Source organism: Mus musculus, chromosome 6 (genome assembly GCF_000001635.26).
Source record: "Mus musculus strain C57BL/6J chromosome 6, GRCm38.p6 C57BL/6J".
NCBI classification, from domain to species: Eukaryota; Metazoa; Chordata; class Mammalia; order Rodentia; family Muridae; genus Mus; species Mus musculus.
The window spans coordinates 72,317,455-72,345,208 of record NC_000072.6 but is presented as its reverse complement, the minus strand read 5'-3'; the positions used below and the strand labels follow the sequence as shown (position 1 = coordinate 72,345,208).

Sequence of the window (27,754 nt, the reverse complement as noted above, 5' to 3'; positions counted from 1 at the left end):
ATTGGCTGCTTGCTGCCCGTGCTCGGCGCCGGCGCGGAAGCTCCTAACTGGTGGTGGCGATGTCTAGCCGGTCCAAGCGGCAGTCCCATGGTTCCACCCGCGGGAAGCGTGAGTCCGAGTCTCGTGGCAGCTCGGGTCGCATCAAGAAGGAGCGAGACCGTGAGAAGGAGCCCGAGGCGGCGAGCTCCCGGGGTAGCCCGGTCCGCGTGAAGCGGGAGGCCGAGCCGGCTGCGCGAGAGGTCCCGGCGCCCGCGCTCCCGGTCGTGCGGGTGAAGCGTGAGCGCGAGGCCGATGAAGACTCGGAGCCCGAGCGGGAGGTGCGAGGTGCGCGGGGCCGGGCCGGGCGCGTCCTCTTCCTTCGCCTGCTTTCTTCTTTCTCCTCCTATATTTTTAAAGACGGGTCTCAGGAACTTGAAGTTGTAACCAGAGATGGCCTTAGACTCTTGCTTCCCCTTCTTGAAGTCTGAGATGCCCAGTTTTTGTCTGCTTTTTACTTTTCCTTTCTTCTGCCTCCCTGACCAGGCTTGAATCCAGCAGGCTGGATTGCCTGTCATAATACATCACAGCATCTCCCTATTCACGTATAGCCTACGTGGGTCAGGTGCTCTACTGACGACTGTACAGATGGACCCTTCTCCGTTCCCCCCCACCCCCCACAAATTCCTAAGAGTCAGAGTCATGTTGTAATTTTTGGAATAAGACCATTAGTTGAGTCCCAGTGCACTCAACTCAAGTATTGACTTTGTACTAGTTGAATAGTTTGGAGACACTAATGCTTCTCCTGGGTTTTGCATGGGGGTTGTTCCATGTTGTCTTGTAAAGGATGCTGATGTAATGACCAGCCTTGGGAGACAGATAGTATTATTCCATAGAGCAATAGGTAGGGAGTAAGGTCACAAGAAGATATAATCTTCTTTAAGGGCAGGGATCTTCTGTAAGGCAACCCACTATGAGCACTGGTTCTTTTTCTATTCTATTATGGGACTTAACTCTAGGATCTGGCAAAGATGTCATATAATAGGGTACTGTTATTGCTGTAGTAGACTCTTTGTTTTAGTCTGTGATCATGTGGCTTCTGTCAGCATCCATGAAGCTGTGTCAAGCTAACACATTAGGGTTAACTTTAGTTAGAGTTAACACATTAGGATTAACTCTCAGAACCAATACAGTTCTTGTACTAATAGTAGATTTAAGGATATTCAGCTTATCTTAGTACTTGTGATATATTTCATGATACTTTTCCTGCCCATTTGATATTTATTTATTTATTTATTTGCTTATTTAGGCAGGCTCTTACTAAGTAGCCCTGGCTGTCTTGGAACTTTGTCGGTAGGCCTCAAACTCAGAGATTTCACCTAGCCTACTCACTCAAGGGCTAGGATTAATGTACACCACCAATGCCTGGCATTTATTTATGTGTATGCATGTACCATGGTGTATGTGTGGAAGTCAGTGGGCAACTTGTGGGAGTCCGTTTTCTCTCCTAGCCTGTGTGTCACAGGGATTGAACTCAGATAGTTGGGTTGCTGGTAAGCACCTTTACTAAGCCATCTCACTTGCCTGGATTCCTTTATGTAATATATAAATTAATCTTTCATTGGTTATATATGTAATAGACCTACTCTTAGTTTGCAACTTATTTCATTAGTGGCCTTTTTTTGAATGTTGTCACTAAAGGAAATGGAAAAGCTCATCTTTTTGAGATGTGTGTGTGTGTGGTCCCTGGCTGTCCTAGAACCTAACCTAACTGATCAAACTCTCCCAATCTTAGTGATCAAATGTTCCCATTTCGGTGATTTTGTTTTGTTTTGTGTTTGCTTGTTTTGTGCCTGTGATTTGAGGAGAGCCTCCAGTCCTCCATTTATGATGCTGGAGCAGATCTTGGCTGTGCTAGTTAAGTGTTCTACCACTGAGCAGATCTTGCCTGTGCTAGTTAAGTGTTCTACCACTGAGCAGATCTTGGCTGTGCTAGTTAAGTGTTCTACCACTGAGCAGATCTTGGCTGTGCTAGTTAAGTGTTCTACCACTGAGCAGATCTTGGCTGTGCTAGTTAAGTGTTCTACCACTGAGCAGATCTTGCCTGTGCTAGTTAAGTGTTCTACCACTGAGCAGATCTTGCCTGTGCTAGTTAAGTGTTCTACCACTGAGCAGATCTTGCCTGTGCTAGTTAAGTGTTCTACCACTGAGTTACTTTCCAGCACAAGTTTCCCATTTAACAGCCTGTATGGATTTCTTCTCAGCAAAGAATGGCCGAGTGGATTCTGAAGACCGGAGGAGTCGTCACTGCCCGTACTTGGATACCATTAATAGGTCAGTAATATAGAAAGGCTGAGGGCAAGACTTGGTGATGTATCTCAGTAGTAGAGCAGTTGCCTGGCATGTCATAAGCCCAAGGTTTAATCACCAATACTATGCAAACAAACAAAATCAGTGGATTTTTAAAAATTTACTTTTATTTTATGTATGTTGGTATTTTGCCTGCATTTATGTCTGTGTGAGAGTGTCAGATCCCCTGGAGCTGCATGGATGTCTGTGGGAGTACCGCATCCCCTGGAACTGGAGTTACGGATAGTTGTGAACTCTCACGTGGGTGCTAGGAATTGAACAACTGGAAGAGCAGCCAGTGCTCTTAACTGCTAAGCCATCTCTCCAGCCCCATCAGAAGATTTTGAGATGCAGAATACAGTAGAAAATTCTCTAAACAGAGCATTGAAGCATTCTAACTCTCCTCCTTTTATGCCTGTCTGCCTAGAAAATTGTGCTTCTCACCATGCTCAGCCATGTTGTCCCTTTATAGTGGCAGAGTGCGCTTTTTGTTTTGTTTTGTTTTTTGAGATGTGTGTGTGTGTGTGGTCCCTGGCTGTCCTAGAACCTAACCAGGTTGTTGTCCTTGAACTCAGGGATTTGCCTGCCTCTGCCTCCTGAGCGCTGGGATTAAAAGCCTGCACCACCTTGCCTTTGAAGGTACTTTAATATCAGCCTCAGCACACAGGTTAAAGGAAAGAGCTTACAAGAAAGATACAGATTTTAAAAACTGGTTGAGTGTGTATTACTTTTAGCTTCAGAAGATATCATGTATATTTAAGAGGCATTTAACTAAATTTTTAAATTATTTTGGTGACTTAAAAAAAGTCAATACTGAGTTGTATATTTTAAAATAAATTTTATTAGTTTAAAAAAAAGAAAGTAAGATACACTAAAGAGCATGGTCATGGGGTTCTCAGAGGAGAATTCCTAGACTTTTGTTGTTATTTATGTGTATGTGTGTCCCTGCACAAGGTCATGTGCATGAGGGGCCTGTGGAGGCCATAAGAGGCCCCAACTCCCTTTGAAGTGAACTTGTGGGTGGCTGTGTGGGTGCTGCAAACTGAACTCTACCTGTCTGCAAGTGCTCTGAACCATTGAGCCGTCTCTTCCAGTCCCCAAAGTTTTGATTTGTTTCCTTGTTTTTGTATGGCAGAGACAGTCCTCTTTTCTTGTATATTCTCTGGTTTTTCAGTTGTCCTCAACCTATCTTCTAGAATGATGCTCTCCAATAGAATTCTCCACAACAGAGAATTGGGTTTTAAAATGTTGTTTGTTTTTTGAAACAAGGTTCTGATATATGGCCCAGGCAAACATTGAAATCTTAACTCTCCAACCTAAGCCCTGAGTGTAGGGGTTGTAGGTGCCCCACCAAACCCATCAGCAGTTGCTCTTAAGAGGGGATGTTTGCTGTGGGAAGCGCAGGCTACACGAGGCTCTTGGTGGTTTGACATGCGGCTTATATAGTTGAAGCACTAATTTCTTAGTTTGCTTGTGTTGTGTCACTGGAAATCAAATCCAGGGTATTTATGCTGGACGTGCCTTACCACCTCAGCCCCGGAACTAAACTTAAACTTAGTTAACAATAACCACATGTGGCTAATGGTCCCTCAGCAGTACAGCTGTTAATATTTACTATGGAATCTCACATTTGTGGGTTCAGTGGACATAAAACCTTGTTGTCTCTTTCTGCTCAGCACTCATACCGTGGCTTTGTGTTGTCTTAAACTTCCCCACCTGCTTGCTCTTTCATCCCTCCTTCTCTATCCTGTGGTTTTTCTCTTTCTCTTCTGGTGTGCTAGGATCTTGTGCTTGCTGGGCAAGTACTTAACCACTGAGCAAAATTCCCCAATCCTTTCCTTTTCAAATCCCCAAGGCCCCCCACCCCCTCTTTTAAACAAAAAATAAGACTTTATAGCCAGGCATATTGGTGCATGCCCTTAATTCCAGCACTCAGGAGGCAGAGGCAGGTGGATTTCTATGAGTTCAAGGCCAGCCTGGTCTACAGAGCCAGTTCCAGGACAGCCAGGGCTACACACAGAGGAATCCAGTCTTAATAAACCATAAATAAATAAATAAATAACTTTTATTTATTTATTTTTGAACCCGGATCTCACTGTGTAACCCCAACTGGCATAGAATGCAATGTGCAGACTAGACTGACCTCAAACTCACAGACATCCACCCTCCTCTGCCTCACCAGTGCTGGGGTTAAAGGTTAAAGGTTAAAGGTTTGTGCTACCATGCCTGGCAGAATGTTTTGTCTCTAAGAGGAAGTGTTCACACTTGAGGTCCTCTCCCGGTGCTCATGGGCTCTTATTTTAGTCCTATTTGTTGCTTTCCCTGCAAAGAATATGACTGTAATGGAAGGTTCTTTCTGCTTTCCACCTCTTACTGTATTGTCCAGGCTGATATGGAACTCTTTATGTAGCCAGAGGGACTTGTTCAAGTTTCTATAAACTGTGGTTAATATTTACATATAATCTATGTAGATTACTAATCCCAAATATAGTGTCAGTGCTATGTAAAATAGTTGTCATTGTCATTTAGGGAAAAAGTCTGTTCATGTTTAGTGGAGATACAGCTTTATCTTTGCCAAATGTGGATCTACCTTTTTTTTTTGAATATAATGAAAAGTGTGTCCTGGGTGTTTGTGTTTGATGCAGACAGTTTGAGCCTGCTGTGGTGGTGTGCTAGAGGTATGTGGTTTGTGTGTGGTTGCTACAGCCTTCTCTTGTGTGTGTGTGTGTGTGTGTGTGTGTGTTGGGAGGGGGGCGTGGCATTGTGGAACACAGAGTCAGTGCCCCCTCACCCCTGCCACTGTGCTGTGCTCTGTCTTGCAGGAGTGTGCTGGACTTCGACTTTGAGAAACTCTGCTCCATTTCTCTCTCGCACATCAACGCATACGCCTGTCTGGTGTGTGGCAAGTACTTTCAAGGTAAGGAAACGGCCAGGAGAATAAACATGTTCACTTTGTGAAGCCCCCCCCCCCCCCATCTTTATTTCCAGGAAACTGGAGAAGGTTCCCTCCTTGGTCAGAGTTGGAAGGTCACATCTGGAAGGGAGAATGATCTGTGAAAACAGACTAGCTCTCCAAACAAGAAGTTTCTAAGCTTCTTTCTTTTTTCTTTTTCCCTCCCTCCCTCCCATCCTTCCTTTTGGTATTGGTATTGTTCAAACATGCTAACAAGTACTTCACCACTGAGCTGCATCCCCAGCCCCTGGGTTTCCAAGGCTGTGTTTTCTGTGTTTATAGTGTTATCGTTTTGAGATGGAGCCTGAGTACATAGGCCAGCCTTCCTTGAACTTGAGTCTGCTCCTCAGATTTTCTCATGCTTAACAATACTTACTCAGTTCTTTCTGAATGTAGTATTTTCCCTCATTTAGATCAAGGGAGTAGTGAGGATATTCATAGTATACTGATGATGTGAAAAAGAGAAGCCACATTCTTTGTAGGGAGCTTTTATGAAGTCAAGGTTGCATATGAAACAATCAGAAAAATCCCACAAGAGCATCATGATTTCTGGTAGACTCTATAGCAGAGTTTACAGATGAGGACAAAAAGTAGCGAAACATATTGAGGTCAGTTTTGTCCCTTTGATATTTTTGAGACAGTACCTCAATATGGAACCCTGATTGGCCTAGCACTCGCTCTATTGGCCTTCCTGGCTTGAGCTTATCAGCTCTCCTGTCCCTTGTCCACTGAGTGCTGGTGTTATACGAGTTGCCACCATGTCTGTTTCCAAAGTCAGTTACTAAGGATTTACTACATTTAAATGTTGTTATTTCTATATATGTATGTGTATATTTGTGGGTGCCTTTGTGTGCTTGTGTAGATGTCGGGACAGTATGTGGGAGTTAGTTCTTTTTCTACCTTTTCTAACCATGTGGGTCCAGGGGTCAAACTCAGGTCATTAGGCTTAGTGTCAAGTGCCCTTACTGAACTTTTTTGCCATCAAGTAAGTAAGTAAGTAACGTGTGTGTGTGATAGACCAGGTCTTGATCCTCCTGTGTGTGTGTGTGTGTGTGTGTGTGTGTGTGTGTAGACCAAGTCTTGATCCTCCTGTCACCTTCCTAAAGCAGGTGTGTGTCACCCTGCCCAGCATGTATTTGTATATTTACTTATCAAATAATGTACTTTTGGCTGTTCCTAGTTTTTGATACATGTGAAAAGTTGGTTTATGTGTATGCTTTATATTGAAACTGATTCCCCTAACTTATATCTTAATGTTCTTTCTGGCTCTCTTTGTGAGAGAAGTTTGTGTGATGATTAATTTCATGGGAGGCATAAGACTTGGTTTCTACTTTTAACATGGTAAACCTGATTTGTGCTTTTCTAGGCCTTTCTCTCATAGCCTTTTCCCTGTCCCCACAGGCCGGGGCTTAAAGTCTCATGCCTACATCCACAGTGTCCAGTTCAGCCACCATGTCTTCCTCAACCTCCACACTCTCAAGTTTTACTGCCTTCCTGACAACTATGAAATCATTGATTCCTCGCTGGAGGATATCACGGTACGTGTCCCAGGTTGCTGTGAGGGCCACGTTGCTTTGTGAGCTATCCCAAGGATCCCTGGAAAGTGCCCTCCCTACAAGAGGGAGTATTTAGAGTGAGAGCAAAAAGGTGAAATAAATTCAAGATTTCAAAGTAAGTTCTTGATGGTAATTCTGTGACCAGGAAGATTCCATTCCTGCCCACACAGTCCAGGTGTGTGTGGGGGGCCTTGGAATCCTGGTGCCAACGGAGAAGGAGGTGCTCCCATTTTTGAGCTAGATACATATGACACCTCACTGGAAACTCGGACTCGTAGTCCTTAGGATCCTGTGGTTTCTAACAGTCATTGGTCATGGAGTTGACCAAGGTATAGGGCTGAAGACAGACCTGGAATTCAGTGATTCAGGGTTAGACATGAAACTGTAGATTGGAGGACTTACTCTGTTACCTTGATTTTCATCCCTAAGGCTGGGCATTGTTAATTTTGGTAGAAATTGCTATTCTGGACATATCTTGGAGTTTTCTTACAACAACTTAGAGTTTTCTTTTTCTTGGCAGTATGTGTTGAAGCCTACTTTCACAAAGCAGCAAATTGCAAACTTGGATAAGCAAGCCAAATTGTCCCGGGCATATGATGGCACCACTTACCTGCCAGGGATCGTGGGACTGAACAACATAAAAGCCAACGACTATGCAAATGCTGTGCTGCAGGTAGGCTCAGGAAGGCCACTGGGGAGGAAGACTGGAAGCCGTGTAAAGGCCGCCAGGGAATCCTGCTCTCTTAGTGCAGGCAGAAGGTCTGTCTGAGGGCGCCACTTAGCATTTGTTCTGCAACCAGCAGAACGCTCCCGTCTGTCTGGTCAAGGTGGTGGCTGCCATATGCTGAGGGATTTTTTCAGGCTCTAGGTTATGGCTCCTGAAGTTTCCAGGTAACAACAGGTGGACTCTGTTACTCCGCAATGCCAAAATTAAACATGCTGCTTGTATTTCTTTCTCTCCCTCTTCCCCTCCTTCCCTTCCTCCTTTCTTCCTTCCTTTCTGTGTGCATGTATGTACTATGTGGGCATGTACATGTGAGAGTGCAGGTACCTGTGGAGTCCAAAGAAAGGTGTCGGGTCCCCTGGAGCTGGAGTTAAAGGCAGTTCTGAGCTGCCAGACATGGATCCTGGAGGTCCTTTGCAAGAGCAGAATGCAGCCCTGAATACAGTTTTTTTTTTTTTTTTTTTTTTGGGTTTTTCGAGACAGGGTTTTTCTGTATAACCCTGGCTGTCCTGGAACTCACTTTGTAGACCAGGCTGGCCTCTAACTTAAATCCCTGCCTCTGCCTCCCGAGTGCTGGGATTAAAGGTGTGCGCCATCATTCCCGGTGACTGTTTGCTTTTTTGTTTGTTTATTTGGTTGGTTCTGTGGTCTTGTTTTTGTTTTTAAGCTAGGCTGGCCTGTACTCACTACATTGTCCAGCCTGGCTTCATACTTGTGGTAGTTCTCCTGTCTCAGCCTCCCAAGTGCTGGGATTCCAGAGTTGCACTGCCTTTCTTTTAAAGTCCTTTTTGGTGTACATGTTCACTAAGGTTGGCAGCCTTTGTTTTGTGTGACTTAGTGAAGGACATTTTACTGAGCTCTGAGCTCTGGCATCATTTTCAGAGGGTCAGTTTCTTTTGGACTTTTTTTGTTTGTTTTGAGATAGGGTTTCTCTGTATAGCCCTGGCTGTCCTGGAACTCACTCTGTAGACCAGGCTGGCTTTGAACTCAGAAATCTACCTGCCTCTGCATCCCAAGTGCTGGGATTAAAGGCGTGCGCCACCACTGCCTTGAGCTTTTGGACTTTTTAAGGACATCCTAGGCCCATCCCAGGCTTTGTTTGAATGGTAGCTAGAACAGCTTGGTCTCAAGGGGCTTTGTGTTAACTGGAGTGCTTGATCTCCAGGCTCTATCTAATGTCCCTCCTCTTCGGAACTACTTCCTGGAGGAAGACAATTACAAGAACATCAAGCGTCCTCCGGGGGACATCATGTTCTTGTTGGTTCAGCGTTTTGGAGAGCTGATGAGAAAGCTCTGGAACCCCCGAAACTTCAAGGCGCATGTCTCTCCTCATGAGATGCTTCAGGCTGTCGTACTTTGCAGCAAGAAGACTTTCCAAATTACCAAACAAGGTGAGAGACAAGTCACCCTCCTCTCTGACTTACAGACAGCATATCAAGACTGCCGAACACATTCATTTCCACTTTGCAGCGAATCCTGATAGAGCTGAAGGGACTGGTCCATGGATAGTGGATTAGGCTCTTCATTCTTCTCTGATCAGTGGGTCCTGTGCAGAGAAACCAAAGAGATTGCAGCTGAGTGAAGACAAACTGTTTCCTTTGGCAGATGGTGGTATTGCTTGTGGGAGAACTGGGGCAAGAGCGTGTTGTTGGTGAGCAGCTGCCACCTGTGCTGTGTTCCCCACCTGTGGCATGTTCCCCACTGGATGCTCAGGGAACTGTTGGCTCACTCTCATCTCTCAGAGTCCAGTTCTGACTGCTACGAGTGAAGTCTCGGGGTCTTATGCAGCACCATAGCACATCCATTTGTTCATCCTTTTGTGTTTGAGACAAGGACTCACTCTGGAACCCTGACTGTTCTGGAGCTCACTGTGTGGACCAGGCTGGCCTCAAACTCAAACTCTGCCTGTCTCTGTCTCCCTAGTACTGGGTCATCCTACACTTTCCTTTTCTTGCTGAGTTTTAGAGCTGTGGTGATAAGGAATATGATTATTCTAGGAGCTCCCTGGCTAAATGGGGAGGGTAATTGTTTAAGAAGGTAGTCAGAGTGTGTTAAGTGCTGTGATAAGAGAATGCAGAGTCGCCTCCTCGTGGGAGCATCTGGGAAGAGTCCTGAGTGGTAGAAGAGAAGGAGGTGGGTCGGTAATAGGCATGCCAGGCAGGCAGTCATGGAGGTGCCAGTGTATAGTTTGGCATGCACAAAAGTGTCTGGCACAGAGAGTAAGTAATCATACCTCGTCATATCTCGGATTCCATGGTCAGTGGAGAGCCAAGGTGCTAGCTGGGAAGGAGGATTTTTCAGTTTATGTGTCTTTGCAAAAAGATTGGATTATATTTTAACAAGGTTGAGAATCAGTTGACACAAAAGTGTGATGTCAGATCTGTGTTTGAGAAACATTATTCTGAGCTGGGCATGGTGGTACATGTGCGTAGTCCCAGCACCTTGGAGGTGGAGACAGGAGTCCAAGTCACCTTTAGCTACATGAGGTCTTTTCCCCAAAGTCCAAAAACAAAATAAAAACTCCATTATTCTGATAAATTACTTAAATAGAGGGAAAGTCTAGTGGCTTGCTTTTTAAAAAATGTATTATTTTATGTGTGTAAGTGTTTTGCCTGTATGTATAAGTCTGTGTACAATATGGATGCCTGGTACCTGAAGATCCAGAAGAGGGTGTCAGATTCCTCACAAACTGGAATTATAGACAGTTGTTAGCTACCATGTGGGTACTAGGAAACCTGGGTCCCCGTGAAAGAGCAGCAAGTGCTTTAAAGTGCTGAGCCATCTCTCCAGCCATCTCTACTCCACACACCTTTTGTTCCCTCCCTCCCTCCCTCCCTCCCTTTCTTCTTCATTCTTTCTTCTTTCTTCCTCTTCTTCCTCCTTCCTTTAAAAAAAAAAAAAAGATAGGGTCTTACTGCAGCCCTGGCTGTCCTAGAACTTACCATGTAAACCAGATCAGACAAGCCTGGAACTCACAGAGCCACCAGTTTCTGCATCCTTCATGCTGAAAATGAAGGCGTGTGCCACCTTGCTTGTCTAGTAAAGGCTTTCAGAGTCTCAGGTATTTAAGGAAAGGAGCAGTAGACGACGATAAGGAAAGTAGGTACGAAGCTGAGACTCTTGGGGTTTAGGATTTTAGGATACAGAGAGAGAGTCACTTGGGAATAGACAGTGTATATTGATCAGAACCCCATGATTTATCCCCAAATGAGCAGAAGTTACTGAGCCATTTGAGCACAGTGTTTCACCATTTACAACAAGGCCAGCAGCACCTCGTGTGCTAGAACTGTCAGATTCCAACATCTAGACTCATAAGTCATTTTGTTTCTGGACCAACTCTGAGGTTGTTTTGATCTTTAAGATTTGTTTTATTTTTAAATATGTGTATGGGTGGGTGGCTCTGTGCATATTTGTCCAGGTGTCTGTGGATTCCAGAGGGTGTTGAATCCCCTGCAGCTGGGGTCACAGGCAGTGGTGAGCAGTCCACTGTGGATGCTGGGAACTGAACTCAGGTCCTCGTACAAGCAATGGGCTGTTTCATTTCTATGCCAAGGCTGCAACAAGCTACGGTATTTTTGTAGAGTTTATTTTGTGTGCCATGGAAGGTTGTATCTGTCAGCCTTCCCTTTAGCTTTTGACAGCTTTGCAGAGTTAAAGCTTAATTGGTTAGAGAGTTGCAGAAAAACCTTAACCCTAAGAATAAACTTCCGCTTACCTAGTTTCTTCTGTCAGAGCACAGTTTGTGTTGTCAGTGAAGCACAGTTTTCTCCAGTGTCTGAGACCTGGGTATTGTCATTTGCTTAGATGTATGTGGTGTTTATGTAGAAGTTTTTGCTGTGGTCATTGTAATTAAATAGTGGTGTGGGGGAGTGGAGGGAAGTAATTTTGTAGAGTTGTCAGGCCTTTGGAATCAGGTTGATGAAGTTAAAGAAGACTATAAAGTCTTAGAGATTTTAACTAGATGAGCAGAGAGACAGACATTTAGTAGCCATTATCCCAGAAATAATTGAGAGGCAGGCAGTTAGTCTCTTCTTAGGCACTCTTATCATGGGCCAGGAATGTTGCTTGTTCCCAGGATCCTTTGTTCCACAGTGTATGTAGATGCCTTTTCAATACTAGCACCAGCAGTCACTTTCCTGAAACACTAGAGTCTTTGTAAGATAGGGAAGGGAGGAAGTCAGAGCTGCTTTGGAGACGTGGATGTTACAAGGTCTTCCTTCCTTCATTGCTGTCACAGGGTGATGAAATACGTTCTGGGACAATGACAGGGTCACCAAAGTACCTTGAGAGAGAGTGAAGACTGAAGTCCTTGAGGAGGGCGGGCGTTTGTGGTCAGGTAGAGGAGGGTGCACGGAGTCTGGGATGTGTGACTAGTGGCTGGAGAGGATGAGGAGGCCAGCCAGTACATGCTGGGTTCCTTCCTGCCTCTGAGCTGCAGTATGTTCCTCTCCCTTTTTTCCCAGGGGATGGAGTTGACTTCCTGTCTTGGTTTCTGAATGCTCTGCACTCTGCTCTGGGAGGCACCAAGAAGAAGAAAAAGAGTAAGTAATGATGCTTGGCAAAGGAGCCCTATTTTCTTCTCAAAATTTTTTTTTTTTTTTTTTTTGGTTTTGGGGTTTTTTTCGAGACAGGGTCTCTCTTTGTAGCCCTGGCTGTCCTGGAACTCACTTTGTAGACCAGGCTGGCCCTGAACTCAGAAATCAGCCTGCCTCTGCCTCCCAAGTGCTGGGATTAAAGGCATGCGCCACCATCGCCCGGCGTCTCAAAATTTTTTTACAACTTCTCTCTCTCTCTTTTTTCTGAGACAGGGTTTCTCTATGTGACATTGGCTGTCCTGGAACTCTGTAGACTAACTAGGTTGGCCTCAGGATCTGCCTGACTCTACCTCCTGAGTTCTGGGATTGAAGGTGTGCGCCACCACTGCCCAGCTTGTCCTTTTCATTCTTAGCTTTGGGGTTGGGGAGCAGTGAGGGTTAGCATGTAGTACACTACCTTCCTTATTTGGAGACAGAGTCCTGCCCAGCCCAAGCTATCCTGGAACAAAGGTTCCTCCTTTCTTAGTTTCCTCTGCTCAAATGACTTTGAACTCCTGATCCTTCTGTTTCTACCTCCCAAATGTTGGGGTTACAGGTGTGTGCCACTAGGCTGTATAGGCCTGCATAGATCTTGCTCTGTGTTTTGTTCTCAGCCTGGTTTTTCCTAGTTTGTTTTGATTGATTGATTGATTGATTGATTGATTGATTGATTTGTTTATTTATCTTTGAAATACAGTCTTGCTTCGTAGCCTAGACTGACTTCGAATTTATGATCCTCCTGACCCAGCCTCCCAAATACTAAGATTACAAATATAACCACCATGCTCCGCCCCAGTGGTATTTTAAGCAGAAATACCTGGAGGATATTATGTTAAGTGAAGTAAGCCAGACCAAAGTCTTGACTGTGTTATCACTCCAGAAGTGGTCTTCCATCAGCAGAGTAGAATCCTGGTTACCAGAGGCCTGAGGCTACATGGGCTCAGATAAAGGAGTTAGCAGAAAGAGGAGCTCTCAAATTTCTTGACTGAGTACAGTAACAGTGGTGACAGCCACTAACTGTATACTTCAGTGTAGCTGATAGGATTTTTAATGTTTTGAGCACAAGGAATGATACATGTTCAGAGATGGATATGCCAGTTAGCCTCAGCTAGTCTTCATTGCACTCTGTGTGCATTTATTGAAATAGCACTCTGTTCCATTAATAGTTTTGACTATCAATTAAAGTCCCTCACCTGCTCAGATTAAAGTTTTTTTTTTGTTTGTTTTTTTGTTTCCAAGACAGGGTTTCTCTATGTTGCCCTGACTGTCCTAGAACTCACTTTGTAGACCAGGCTGGCCTTGAACTCAGAAATCCGCCTGTCTTTGCCTCCCAAGTGCTGGGATTAAAGGTGTACGCCACCTTGCATGAGTTTATGAACGCCACACGTGTGTAGTACAAGAGCCCTTAGAGAGCAGGGTGTGGCAAGCCCCAGGAACGCTCATTTTTTTGTTGTGGTGGTAGTGGTGGTATGAGGGCTCTATCTGCATGTACACCTGCATGCCAGAATCCCATGGTTGTGAGTCACCATGGGATGGCTGGAAATTGAACTCATGACCTCTGGAAGAGCAGCCAGTGCTCTTGCTGAGCCATCTCTCCAGCCCCATGCTTTTGTTTTTTGAAACAGTGTTTCTGTGTAGTTCTGGAACTGGCTAAGAACACCAGGCTGGCCTTGAACTCACACAGATCACCTGCCTCTGCCTCCCAAGTGCTGGGATTGAAGACAAGTACCATCACCCATTAGCCAAAGCATGTTTTTACAGTTCAGAAATGGATATAAGTATGCCCTGGAAATCTTGACCCATTTTAAAATGGAGCCTTGGGGTATTATGTTCTGGACCCTTAGGTTTCTGCCAGCGCTAGAGCTAGTGAAGGACGGAGCTGAATGTTAAGACTGTACCTGGAGGCAAAACGCTGGTCTCCTAGAGTCTCACACTAAGTGTCCCTCTGACCCTTAGCCTCTCTTGGTTTAGTGGTCATTTGATGTTTGTTTTGAATACCAGTTGTAGCTTAGAGACTTCAGGTCCAGGAGAGTTGTTCTGGAGACATATGCAGTTTAGTTTTCTTCTTTATTTGATTGATTGTGTGTGTGGTGTTTGTTTTGAGATAGGGTCTTGTCATGTTGCCTGGGCTGCCTCAAACTCCTAATCTTCCTGTTTGCACTGCCTGAGAATAGGCTTGTCCCACCCAGCCCTCTTGTCCTCTGTGTTCCCATGGCTTTGCTGGTGATGGAGTGTAGTATTTTGCTCTAGAATGCTCGTCCTATCCATGAGGTAAACTCAGCCATGCTCATTCTCTCGGGTCTCTTAACTTGTGTCTCACTGGGATTCCAGGAGCCCATGCGTGAGCTTTGGGTTTTTACTGTGTTGTGTTAGTCATTTCTCTCCTGTCCAGTGTGGGTTCCATATTGTCTCCCTTCAAAGGTATGTGTGATTATGAGAAATTTCTTGGTTGAACTGCTTTTCACTGTGTGTGTGTGTGTGTGTGTGTGTGTGTGTGTGTGTGTGTGTGTGTGTGTGTACTGGGGAGGTCCAGGACTAGCAGTAGAGGAAAGGACTGCCTCACCCAGCTTTCTAAAGGGTGAGTGCCGGGATCAAACTCAGGTCTGCATGCTTGATTCATCAAACCATTTACCTCTGCCTATTTTTTCGTAGTTTAGTTTGTTGTTTGTTTTGATGCAGGGTCTTATGTGACTGAAGTTGCCTTTGAACTCTTGATATTCCCCTTCCACCTCCCAAGTGCTGGGATTACAGGCATGAGCCACTGTACCCAGTTCTAGCTCAGTTTTGACTGTTCTATCTATCCGTTTTGATAGTTTTAAAAAATATTAAGTTTTTATATGTATGACTATTTTGCCTGCTTTTTTTTTTTTTTGGCTTTTCGAGACAGGGTTTCTCTGTATAGCCCTGGCTGTCCTGGAACTAACTTACTTTGTAGACCAGGCTGGCCTCGAACTCAGAAATCCGCCTGCCTCTGCCTCTCAAGTGCTGGGATTAAAGGCGTGCGCCACCACACCCCGCTCGCCTGCTTTTTGTTATGTGTTTCATGTGTGTGCCTGGTGCTCTCAGAGGTCGAAAGATAACATTGGAGCCCCAGGAACTAGAGTTACGGGTGATTGTGAGCCACCATGTGGGCACTGGGAACCAAACCTGGGTTCTCTCTGTAAGAGCAACAAGTGTTCAGCTGCTGGGCCAGCACTCAAGCTCGTTCCCGCTCTCCTTCTATCTCTGCCTCCCTCCATCCCTCCATTCCTCCATCCCTTCCACCATCCTTCCCTCCACACACATGTGTGTCTTTAAGCTGTGTAAGTCACACATTCATTTCAAATGCACGTTTTCTGTTTTTCACGACCCAGCCCAATGGTCAAAGAGTGTCCTGTGGAAGAGGTATAATGTAATTACTTAGGTTACTATACCATTATCATGACGATAGCTGTTATAAAGTGAAGCTTCTGTGCTTACACTAGGAGATTCTTGTTTATACCAGAAATTTAGAAGGTGGGAATGTGTTCTTGTCATGCTTTCTGGACTCAGACTTTTTATTTATCTTTTACTTGTACAGCTATTGTGAATGATGTTTTCCAGGGATCAATGAGAATTTTCACCAAAAAGCTTCCTCATCCTGATCTGGTGAGTATCCAGAACAGCGTTTGAGCCTGACACACGCTGCCTCAGGGGCTTGATACACGTTTGAGCCTGACACACGCTGCCTCAGGGGCTTGAGCCTGACACACGCTGCCTCAGGGGCTGGGGAAGCACAGGAGCTTAGAGAGTGGACAGAAAGTGTCCCACAAGGAAGTTCCACAAAACACTCACAGTTTTGGCCTTATTGTGGTAATGTGCTGTAACCTCAGAGTTTGTGGTTGGTAGTCTATTGGTTAAAGTGGTCTGACCACTGAGTGCTTCTTGTGTAATCTGAGAACTTCTAAGACAGTCTGGTATGTAAATAAAACCTCTCAGAAGGTGGATAGCAAATTTGTCTTTAAAAGTTGGTCTATAAAGTAATAGGTTTGACGGTGTCATCTCTAAACATATATGTTACTATACTTGGTTCTAATTAATCCCCTCCTCTATTGCCATCCCTGTTCCCATTGGCCTCTTCCTGCCAGGTTTCTCCACAAATAGTTCCTTTTTTGCTTCATGTCACACAAACTCTTGTCCTGCTTGACGATCCTCTTTCTAGTTTCATGACACACACAGGCACACACGTGCCATCAGTTTTTGAATAAACATTATCAGGGGCTGGTTCTGAATTCAGCTGCCTGAGCTCTGGACTAAAGAAGATGTGAGTACATCTCCCACACGGGATACGGTGTCCTCTGCTTAGCTCCATGGTCACACTCCTTTCCTCTCTTACTCTCATTCATTTCCAGCCAGCGGAAGAGAAAGAGCAGCTGCTCCACAATGATGAGTACCAAGAGACGATGGTAGAGTCCACGTTCATGTACCTGACGCTGGACCTTCCCACGGCCCCGCTCTATAAGGATGAGAAGGAGCAGCTCATCATCCCCCAGGTGCCTCTCTTCAACATCCTGGCCAAGTTCAACGGCATCACGGAGAAGGTAACCAGGTCACCACCCTTGCCTGCTCGCTCACTTTGTTTTTAACTTTCTCATCTTTTTCATAGTGTTAGCGGCAGGGCCTCGGACGTAGAAGGCAAGCTCTCCCAGACCAGGCACTCCCCAGTCGCCTTGTCTTTCCATACATGTCATATACTTACACTTACACATGTTCTAGGCACTCCCCAGTGCATACATCTCATATACGTACTAAGTGTATTGCCTTTCTCAAGCCTCCCAGCCCCGTGTTTAACTCTTAATTTAGAGCTCCTTCCTACATGGCTCATGCCTGTATCTGAGTTGAGAGAGGTGGGAAGTTTCGATGTTTGGAAACAGTAAATACAGAAATCTCATCTTTCAAAAATTATTATTTTTATTCTGTTTTGTTTTTTGAGTTAAGGTCTTATCTAGGCAAGTTAGCCTAGAACTTTCTGTGTAGAACGAGCTTTGAACTCCTGGTTCGCCTTCCAACACTCAAGTTCTGACTTACAAGTGTAGGTCACCATTTCCAGCTTCAACAATTATTTTTAATTTGTCTATTTTGCTCTTGTTTTTTGTTACTAATATGGGTGCTTACCCATAAGCACACATTGTGGGCAGTATTGGAAATGATGTCCCTGGTCTGTTGGGAAGCCATCTCCTGGGGTGGAGTGGGGACCCTCTTCTCTCCGCCCCCTTTTGCTCAGTGTTTCTCTCTTACTGAGCTGGAAGGGCAGTCTAGACACTGTACCATTGGGTTTTTTGACAAGTCACTCTTTTATTTTGCTAACGTTTTAGAGGTAGCTCCAAATGCCTTCCTTTGTAAACATTTCTCCATTTTCTAGATGCCCTTCTAATGACTCTGCTGTTTGGAAGGGAAACAGCCTGTAGTCCCTCACTAGCAGAATCAGAGAATCAGAAGGGAGTCTCTCACTTGCTGTTTTGTAAGGTCATTGTCCAGAGGGTTTTGAAGTAGACAGATTATAATTTTCAATCAGTATTTTCTTGAGTGTTAGTGAGATGGCTCAGCAGGTAAAAGTACTTATCACATAAGCCTGGAGACCCTAGTCCGATGCCTGCAGCCCACAGTAGAAGAAAAGAACAGACTCCTGAAAATTGTCCTCTGGCCTCCAGACGTGAATTGTAGCATATGTACACTCACATTCACCCAACATTTCTCATTTCTCTCTTCTCTCTCTCTCCCTCTCTCTTTCTCTAACACATGCTCACGAGAGAGAGTGCACACACACATGCAATAAAATGAAAATATTTTCTATTTTCTTGGGCAACTTGTGGATCTTTGGAGAAGTCTGTTTTCATCCCTTCTGAACTCCCTTCAGTTCAGCAGGAAGCCTTGTCTGGTTGTTTCTCTCTAGTTACGATTAGTCTTTCATTCCTGTCTCTTAACTAAATGTGAGTTTTTTGCCATACTAAGGTTTGAGCCTTGGCCTCTTGTATGTTAGGTAAGTGCTCTATTGGGTTATATCCCCAGACAAGGATAAAAATTTGTATTAAGAAAAACTGTGGGGCTGGCGAGATGGCTCAGTGGTTAAGAGCGCCGACTGCTCTTCCGAAGGTCTCGAGTTCAAATCCCAGCAACCACATGGTGGCTCACAACCATCCATAATGAAATCTGATGCCCTCTTCTGGAGTATCTGAGGACAGCTACAGTGTGCTTACATATAATAAATAAATAAATCTTTAAAAAAAAAAAGAAAAACTGTTCATGCCGGGCAGTGGTGGTACACGCCTTTAATCTCAGCACTTGGGAGGCAGAGGCAGGTGGATTTCTAAGTTCGAGGACAGCCACACAGAGAAGCCCTGTCTCGAAAGACCAAAAAAAAAAAAAAAAAAAAAGAAAGAAAGAAAAACTATTCACAGTGCTGGAAAGATGGCTCGGGGATTAAGAGTTGTTCTTGTAAGAACCTAGGTTCAATCTCCAGCTCCTACACAGCATCTTATGACCATCTGTAACTCAGTTCCGGGGAGCTGGCTCCCTCTTCTGGCATCTGTGGGCACACATGGTTCATAGACAGACAAATTACCCATACACGGAAAAGGAAAAGCAAAGCAGAGCCTCTCAGTGTTCACCAGCTTCCCATCCCTTGGCCTAGACAGGTGCCCGGCCCTTCCCTTTCCCCTTGGGCCATACAGAGCGAGCTTACAGGACATGTGACACACTAGACTGTTTACACAAGCTTGGAGATTTTTTTCTCAGATGTGTGCTTTGGTTTGAGATACGGCAGTGAGTCCTGTGTGCTGAGCACAGGGTTTTCCATAGAGCTACACCCCCAGCCCAGGTCTTTACAACAGGAGGGGTGTGAGAAGTTGACAGCCACCTCCTTTGGAATACTAAGGGTGTTTGACTGCTGCTAAGTCAAGACATTTTCCTTCATTTTGAGTAAAGTAAGATCTGTATGGTGGAAATTCAGCTTTTAACTGACTTTTTCATTAGATAGTGTGTTTGCCTGAGCCCACACAGCTGTAATACTAGTTTCAGCAACGTGATCATATACTGGCTGACATAGCCCATTGTCAAGGTATCTTACTTAGTGTTTGCCACACTGCTAATCTTAGCCTTATTTGTGATTTCTGAGACTGGGTGTCTTTTGAAGTCTAGGTGTGATGCAGAGTTGTGTTTAAAAACCAGAACAAAGGTCAAGCCCCCACTGTAGTATCTCCTGAGTGCTGGTGCCTGTTCTATTAAGTACCTCCTGAGTGGTGGCACTGATGACATCAAATTGTCTTTGTAGGAATACAAGACTTATAAGGAGAACTTCCTGAAACGCTTCCAGCTCACCAAGCTGCCTCCGTATCTAATCTTTTGCATCAAGAGATTTACTAAGAACAACTTCTTTGTGGAGAAGAATCCAACAATTGTCAACTTCCCTATCACGTGTGTATCACCCTGCTTCCTTGTGCTGGGGTAGCCCCACATCTTTCTTTTTTAGATAGGGTTTTAGGTAGCCCAGGCTGTTCTTGGACTTGACAAAATGATCTGGAACTCCTGAAACTCCTGCCTCAGCCTCCCAAATCTGCAGCTGCACATCTGGCCAGGAGTTTGGAAGTCCTTCCATGTTGTCTCTTTTCAACTGACTTGGTTGGGGAGTGTAAGAACAGCTTCCTACATCATAGACATGGGGGCTTGCTAGAAGGAGGGACATATTTCAGGGTCCCTAAAGCTGGGTGCTTCCCTGGATCCAGCCATTTATTTGTTTGCTTATTTGAGATTCAGTCTCATGTAGCCCACATTGGCTTTGAAGTCACTGTAATTCTAAGATGACCTTGGACCTTTTGTTTACTGCCTCCTGCCTTTCTAGTTCTGTAATTACAAGCATGTAATAATGATAGCACACTGTCATAAGTCACAAATTTTTTTTTTTTAATATGAGTACATTGTAGCTGTCTTCAGACACACCAGAAGAGGGCATCAGATCCTATTATAGATGGCTGTGAACCACCATGTGGCTGCTGGGAATTGAACTCAGGGCCTTTGGAAGAGCAGTCAGTGCTCTTAACCTCTGAGCCATCTCTCCAGCCCAAGTCACAAATTTTAATATGGGACTTTTTAATTTACCCTGCAGTTGAATTCCCATGACTATTTTGAAGGAGCCAGAAGTATACCAGATGGTTTTAGTTGGCTGCCTTCTAATTCAGAAAGACCTCACTAAGATAGACCATTGGTTTTCAGTTCCAAAGAGCCAATGTTTTTAATTTTTTTTTTTTCCTTCGAGACAGGGTTTCTCTGTGTAGCCCTGGCTGTCCTGGAACTCACTTTGTAGACCAGGCTGGCCTCGAACTCAGAAATTTGCTTGCCTCTGCCTCCTGAGTGCTGGGATTAAAGGCGTGCGCCACCATGCCCAGCTGTTTTTAATTTTAAAAATTGTATGTGTATGGATACTTTGCACACATATATGTCTGATTCATATACATGCCTGGTACCCACAGAGGCCAGAAGAGGCCGTTAAATTCCATGTAACTGTAGTTGTAGACACTTGTGAGCCCCCATGAGGATTCTAGGAATCAATCATATTCTTGTGGAAGAGCAGCTAGTTACCCTAACTGCTGAGCCATCTCTCCAGCTCCAGGAGACAGTGTTTACAGGATCTGAAGAAGTTTCTGAGTGTGTGGAGAAACCTCATGGTTGTGTGACAGTGAGTGTGTGTCAGCATTTGGGTACTGAGGCTGGGGGAAGGGCAGTGTCTAAGCCTGCCTAGCAGAGAGAAGGTTGTGTATGAGCCTGTGATGCTCAAGTCGGGAGTGCCTAGGATATGCTCAGCTTTCTAGTGACTGGGAGGTTGTACGTTTTTGTCGGTATAACAAAGCAGTTTGGGGCAGTAGTGGACAGGTGCTTCCCTCTTGGGTTCGTTTCCTCTCACTTTCCTCACACTCAGCATTGCCAGTTTTTCCGCTCTGGAAATATTTCCAGTTCTGAGTTCTTTGCAGTCTAAAGTGTTGGGCTGGAGAGGTGGCTTAGTGGGGGAAGTGCACTGGGGCCATGAGACTGAGATGGCATGAGCCCTAAGGCTCCTCCTTCCAGGCATGCTCTCCTCCTGAGCATCTGTGATAGCAGATAGTGAAGAGAGGGCGTCCTGGGGATCCTCTCCTCTTAACTACTAGACACTGAACCAGACATCTTAGAGGCCAGGCAAGCACTGTATCAAAGAGCTTTATCTGAATTTTATCCACCTTTTTTTTTCTCTTTTTCTAAAATTTGGAAACAGGATTTTGCTATAAAACTCAGGCCTGGTCTTTGCTGAACTAGTGACTCCCTGGCTCAGCCTCCTCAACCTGGAATTTTAAGTGTGTGGCAGCTGCCATGTAAGAGAATCTGTTAATGAGGAATACAAGAGAATTTTCTTTTTAAAAAGAATATTATACAATTTTTAAAAAGATTTATTTATTTATTATATGTAAGTACACTGTAGCTGTCTTCAGACACCCCAGAAGAGGCCATCAGATCTCATTACAGATGGTTATGAGCCAATATGTGGTTGCTGGGATTTGAACTCAGGACCTTGGGAAGAACAGTCAGTGTTTTTAACTGCTGAGCGATCTCTCTAGCCCACAATTTTTTAACTTTATGTGTGTAAATGTCTTACCTGCATGTGTGTCTGTTTACTGTGTATCTAGAGCCAATGGAGGTCAGAAGAGGGCACTGAATCCTTTGGAATTGGAGTCACAGATGGTTGTGAACCATGTAGGTGTAGAGAAATGAACCTGGGTCCTCTGCAAGTGCAGCCAGTGCTCTTAACCTGAGCCATGTCTCCAGCTCCTCCTTTCCCCACACCTTTTTCCTGTTCTTTGCCACCAGCCTGTTTGCATGACAAGTAGAACACAGAAGCCACCTGTCTGTTCTCTTTAGTGGGACTCCAGAAGCACTGTCTTTCAAATCCCATCAGTCAGGATGTATGACAGAGCCAGTCTCTTGTGAGTTACCACCATCACCAGTGTGCTTCTGAGAGGGAAGCGAGCTTCAGCCCCAAGGGGGCCGCAGCAGGTGGTGCTGTTCAGCAGCTGCTGGACCGCTTACCCTCCTAGCTTTCCTTGTGGGCCTGGAGTGTGGCTGTTTTCATTTGTGCATCTGGGAGTTGTGACTTGAGTAGCTTGCCTTTTGGACAGCTTGCTCCAGAGAAGTTAGAAAACAGGAGATCTATTCTTAGAATAGGACTCAATGACTTTTTTTTTTTAAGACTTATTTATCATTATAATAAGTACACTGTTGCTGTCTTCAGACACCAGAAGAGGGCGTCAGATTTCATTACGGGTGGTTGTGAGCCACCATGTGGCTGCTGGGATTTGAACTCAGGACCTTTGGAAGAGTAGTCAGTGCTCTTACTTGCTAAGCCATCTGCCAGCCCCAACGACTTCTTTATTATAGGAATTACTACATTTTATTTATTTTGTTTATTGGTGTGCACTTAGACCTGCATGGGTGTTTGTGAGCCTTGGCACATATGTGGAAAACTGAGGATAACTTAGAGGATTCAGTTTTCTTCCTCCACTGTGTGGATCCCAGGGATCAAACTCAGGTCACCAGGCTTGCATGGTGAACACTTTACCAGTAGATTCATTTCTCTAATTGTTTTTAATTTTTTTTAAAAAAACCTTTATCGAGACAGGGTCCCTACATTGTTTTTTTTTGGATCTCGATATGTAGGCCAGGCTGACTTTGAACTCACAGAGGCATGTAATGGGAGTTTGTTTATTCAAGGCTTCTAGACTAGGAAAACAGCAGTGAGGAAAGTGGATCCAGAGAGTATGCATCACTTTATGTATGTGAGTGCCTTGGTCAGCATGTGTGTGTACACCACGTGTGTTGTGCTCTTGAAAAGCAGAAGATGGGCTGAGAGACCTTGCATAAAGAATAAGAAAGAGAAGCTGAGGTGTTGATCTCACCTCTCCAAGCATTCACATTCATCTGCGTGTCACACACACAGGAACAACACCACACATACAAAGGAACAGAAGGCAGCTGACTCTCTGGACCCATTCTTTCTTCAGTGCTGGTTTTCTAGTCTAGAAGCCTTGAATGAACTCCCATTTCATACCTGCTGCTTACGTGAGCTGTGTTGCTTGTAAGGACTTTACCTCTGACTTCACTGAAAGAATGAAAGCAGTAAGGTCCTGGACAAGTGAGAGGCTGATGGTTTGCCTAGTGTTCAGATTAGGTGGTCACAGTGATGGCATAGCATGGAGTCAATCTTCTGTAGGGCGCCTGAGGGCAAAGGACAGGTGCTGCCTGAATCCTGGAGCTGCAAGGTGGACTCCCAGGTAGGCCTGTGGTCAAGTCCCTGCTGCCTCAGCTCATTGCTCCCAAGGCAGGCAGAGGAGTCACATTCCTTGTGTAACCTGCTTAAATTCACAGCCATCATGTGACAGCCAAGATTTCCATTCAGGTCCAGGTGAGCAGAGAGCCTGCACTTTTGGCTCCTAGACTTGCTTCTAAAGGGAATTTTCCTGAGATAAGTAGTTGCTGTTGAAAAATGTAAATTCAACTCACTGGAACTTTTTTGGCACTGCAAACCCTCGAAGAGGTAGGACCCTAAAGTTAACAAGTCAATAGTTCTGTGGTTCATTTGTTCATTTGTATGGGGCATGTCTCTAACTTCACAGCCATGGTCTGACTTACTTTATTTTTTATCTCCAGAAATGTGGATCTGAGAGAATACTTATCTGAAGAAGTCCAAGCCGTCCACAAGAACACCACCTATGATCTCATCGCCAACATCGTGCATGATGGCAAGCCCTCTGAGGGCTCCTACAGGATCCACGTGCTTCATCATGTGAGTGCTGTGGCCCAGAGCTGCAGAATAGGTGCTGTTCCTGTGCTGACTTTGAGTTTGTTTGCCGGTGTTGGGGCCTTGCTTCAGAGACCTCTATATACTAGAGGCAATGGCTTTAGTTCTGTCTTACTGTTAGATGCTCCCTGAAGCTTTCTGAGGTCCTAAGTGCTGGCCCTGCCCCAGCACGGCCACAGTAGACATTGGTTTTCAACTGGAGTAGAGGCCAGGGATGTAGCCACAGGGTCTACAGTGCTGTTACACCCTTCCTTAAATCCAAGCTATTGATCCTAGTTAATTAGGAAACTGCCTTAGATTATGTGGATGTATAATGAAGTGTTAGGTGCTCTGAGGTTCTCCTGGGGATTCTCATACCCAGCCAGGGTTGAGAACTTGTGTTCTGAGTCAGAGCCCCACCAGCCAGAGTGGTACCATCTTAGGGCTCCTTACAATGGCAGAGTCCCAACCCCGTGGAACACTTCATTATTTAACAAGACCCTTTGATGTGTTTGAAATTTACATTTTGAAGCTTTGTCTTTTTATGGCATCGTTTGACTCTGTAGCCCAGGCTGGCTGAGAACTTGAGGCAGCTCCGCCCTCAGCTTTCTAGGTCCGAGGATCACAGGCATTACTACCATGCCTGGCTGAACTAAAAAAGTTTTTTTAAGAGTGTGCCTAAGCTGAAAACGAAAGCATACACAGGATATTTGTACAAACACAGGATTTAGTGTAGGTTGTTTTAACCTGGTTAATGTCTCTAGGACTAGTGGTTTACTGTCCTTAAAGCATAGCTCTCACACATGAGGAAGCCTAGGCCGTCCTATGCTACTGGCTTCAGTTAAGTCTTCAACTTAACTGAGTTTGTCTGATTTACCATTTTTTTTGACAGAAAAAAAGACATTAGAGATTAGAGGGCTTTCTCTTTTTCCTCTTGAGTGGCCACCTAAATTCATTTCCAGAAGGGTAGAAATGGGTTTGGGGATTTAGCTCAAGTGATGGGGTATCCAGTGTGCACAACACCTTAAGCTTGATTCCAGACACCACATAAACTGGGTGTGGTGACATACACTCTAATGTGCCTGTACTCCAGAGGTAGAAGCAGAGAATCAGAAGTTCAAGGCCGTCCCTCCTTGGCTAAAGAGAAAATCTGATGCTAGACTGGTTATGTGAGGGCACCCTTATATACAAACACAGAGAAAGGACAGAAAGGAAAGCAGAATGTTTGGGACTTCGTTGTACTTCAAAGGCTCCTCCACAGGAATTGAGGTTGCCTGAACTGTTTGTTGAATCAGGTCTAGCCAAGGTTATGAACCATCCTCATGGCTCTTGCTGATGTTTAGTGGCCATTCTGATGTGTCTGTCTCTTGGCTGTGACCATTTTTAACCTCTGATTTTGGAGAGCCATTAACCCAGCTCTTTGTGCTTTGTGCAGGGGACTGGCAAGTGGTATGAATTACAAGACCTCCAGGTGACAGACATTCTGCCCCAGATGATCACACTGTCTGAGGCGTACATTCAGGTGGGTGTGGGCCAACGCAGGAAGTGGAGCTGCTGTAGCCTTGCTTGCAGGGCCCGGTGCTTTGAGTGTAAGGGGATCAGATTGTGTGGCTCCAGAAGCCAGTCAGACTTTCAGAAAGGAAAAGTATGGAAGCCTATCAGTCAGCAAGGAAGCAAAGAAGTGTGTGTGTGACTTGTGAGTTAGCAGAGATCTGTGGCTCTAGTTCTAGGAGATCCAAAGCTGTCTTCTGACCTGTGTGCATTACCAGGCATGCCCATGGTGGGCACATACATACATGCAGGTGAACACGCATACACATTGAATAATAAATAAATCTGAAAAAGGATGGAAGAAAAGTCACGGGTGAGTGGGAAATGAAAATGGAACGAAAGGCGCTGTTGTGGATGGTGCGGATTGTTTTTGAGACTGGCGTGTGTATCGGTGTCGTGCTGTCTGTTTGCTGCACAGAATAGTTACTTGAGGGCTAACTCACTGAAGAGATCACTTTCTATTTCTGACAGATTTGGAAGAGGCGGGACAATGATGAAACCAACCAGCAGGGGGCTTGAACGCCTTGTTGGGTTTTTATTCCCAAGGGCTGTGGCTGAAGATGGTAAATAAAAATACTGAAGCTGTCGCTGAACACAGACTGACTGAAAGATTCCTGCCCCAGTCCAGTTTTTATGGATTCTGGCTGCATCACCATGAAGGAGCCTGTCTGCCCTGATGTTCTGCGCTGTCTCCGGCAGCACGTTGTGGTCGACACTCTTCCCTTTCAGCATCAGCAGGCAGAACTCTTACAGATGGATGCCTTATTTGAATTGCTGCAAGTATCAAAGAACAGACAGTTCGGTAGAAACGTCAGGTCTGGAGACCCTAGGAGTAAACGTGAAGTCAGCAGCAGCCTTCTGTCATAGGTAGTGGCTTTCCTGTAGCTCCCTTCATCTCCTGTGGGACGTGTGCGATGGATTAAATATCCTCCTGTTTTTAAACCAGGCTGTTGTTTCATATACCCCATTGAGGCTTGTTAAGGGTTTTGTTTTCCTTCTTAACTTTATATTATATACTCCTGTCTGTAGTCTGTCAGCTTGTGGGTGGGCACTATCCTTGTCTCTTCCTGTCAGCTTGTGGGTGGTATGTCGTTAGGGGTGTATTTGTCTCTAAGTCACAAAATATCTGGCTAAAATGATAGGTTTTCGTGCCTACCTAGAAGGCTGACAGTGGGTGATTTGGGACTGAGGTTCCCCCCCCCCCCCCCCCGCACCCCCAGGCAGAGAAGTGGAATCATTGTAGCTTGAGCAGGTCTCTGCCAGGCTGATGGGAAGCCCGAGGCAGGGGCTGACTGGCAGAAATGGCTTCTGTCAAGCTCAGTCACTGAAGGGTTGGAGGCCTTGGGCCTGAGATGTGGGCAAGCTGGCACACCAGTGGGCAGCAGGCAGCTCATTACAGCAGCTCTCTTGGAATTGGTTTGTTTCTTTGTTTCTTTCTTTCTTTTTTTTTTTTTTTTTCTTTTCTCTTTTTTAAATTTTAGAGACAGGGTATTGCTATGTCCCTATCTGGCCTCTAGCTTCGCATCCTCCTGTCTCTAACTGTGTAAGAGTGCTGGGATTACAGGCCACCATTCCCCCTTTGGTTGGGTTCATCTGGCCAGGGACTGCTCAGCAGGTAAAGAAGGCACATGCCACAAAACCTGATGACTGGAGTTCAGTCTCTGGTTCCACATGGTAGAAAGAGAGGGCGGACTTGTGCAGATTCTCTGAGCACCGCATGTGCACTGTGGCACACTCAGGTCCCCCCTCCCACACTAAATAAAAGTAATTGAGAACATTTTAAAACATGTGATTAGCAGTGATGGCAAAGGCCTGCAAGTATGGACTTGGGAAGGTTGGGGCTGGTAGTGCAGCTCAGTGGACAGCACTTGCCTGTCAGTACCAGACCATGTGCTCTGTCCTAAGCACTGGGAAAAAGGATTAAAAGTAAAAGCTGGGAGCTGATGAGATAGCTCAGCTGGTAAAGTGCCCATCTTACAGAATCCAGTCCCCCAAACTCACGAACAAACGAAAGAGAAAAGCCAGCATGGAATGCCTGCTTGTAATAAAGCGACAGGAAAACAGGCAGCTCCCCAGGGCTTGCTGGGCTAGTGAGGGCCGCTGTCTCAAAGGCAATGTGAACAGTGCATGAGGAGTGAGGGCTGAGGGTCTCCTCTGGCTTCCACATGCACAAATACCCATAACCATGCTCACTACCCACACAAGTGCACACAGACATGCACATACACATAGTAAACACATTGGAGTACACACACA

At 45.2% G+C, this 27,754-nt stretch overlaps 1 protein-coding gene across 3 annotated transcripts; it reads left to right on the top strand.

Annotated features, from left to right (window-relative positions):
* On the top strand, window positions 1–26,533 carry Usp39 (ubiquitin specific peptidase 39). 3 transcript variants are annotated; one of them, XM_006506216.4, is made up of 13 exons: window positions 1–324; window positions 2,241–2,310; window positions 5,148–5,242; window positions 6,680–6,816; window positions 7,355–7,507; window positions 8,724–8,949; window positions 12,022–12,099; window positions 15,692–15,759; window positions 16,503–16,691; window positions 19,421–19,563; window positions 23,818–23,953; window positions 25,383–25,473; window positions 26,198–26,443. In XM_006506216.4, the coding sequence occupies exons 1-13, from the start codon at window positions 60–62 to the stop codon at window positions 26,266–26,268; spliced, it is 1,722 nt and encodes a 573-aa protein (XP_006506279.1). In that variant the 5' UTR covers window positions 1–59; the 3' UTR covers window positions 26,269–26,443. The 3 variants fall into 3 exon arrangements, with proteins under 3 accessions (XP_006506279.1, XP_017177098.1, NP_613058.1); XM_017321609.2 differs by having other exon boundaries at window positions 19–317; window positions 25,383–25,469; window positions 25,970–26,443; NM_138592.4 differs by having other exon boundaries at window positions 34–324; window positions 25,383–25,469; window positions 25,970–26,533.
* Window positions 26,534–27,754: the final 1,221 nt, after the last annotated feature.

Excerpts from the sequence above, each read along its gene's own strand:
- Usp39 (XM_006506216.4), top strand. The coding sequence starts at position 60 with ATGTCTAGCCGGTCCAAGCGGCAGTCCCATGGTTCCACCCGCGGGAAG. Across the intron at positions 7,508-8,723 it reads ATGCAAATGCTGTGCTGCAG|GCTCTATCTAATGTCCCTCC; the intron begins GTAGGCTCAGGA and ends CTTGATCTCCAG. Across the intron at positions 23,954-25,382 it reads GGATCCACGTGCTTCATCAT|GGGACTGGCAAGTGGTATGA; the intron begins GTGAGTGCTGTG and ends TGCTTTGTGCAG.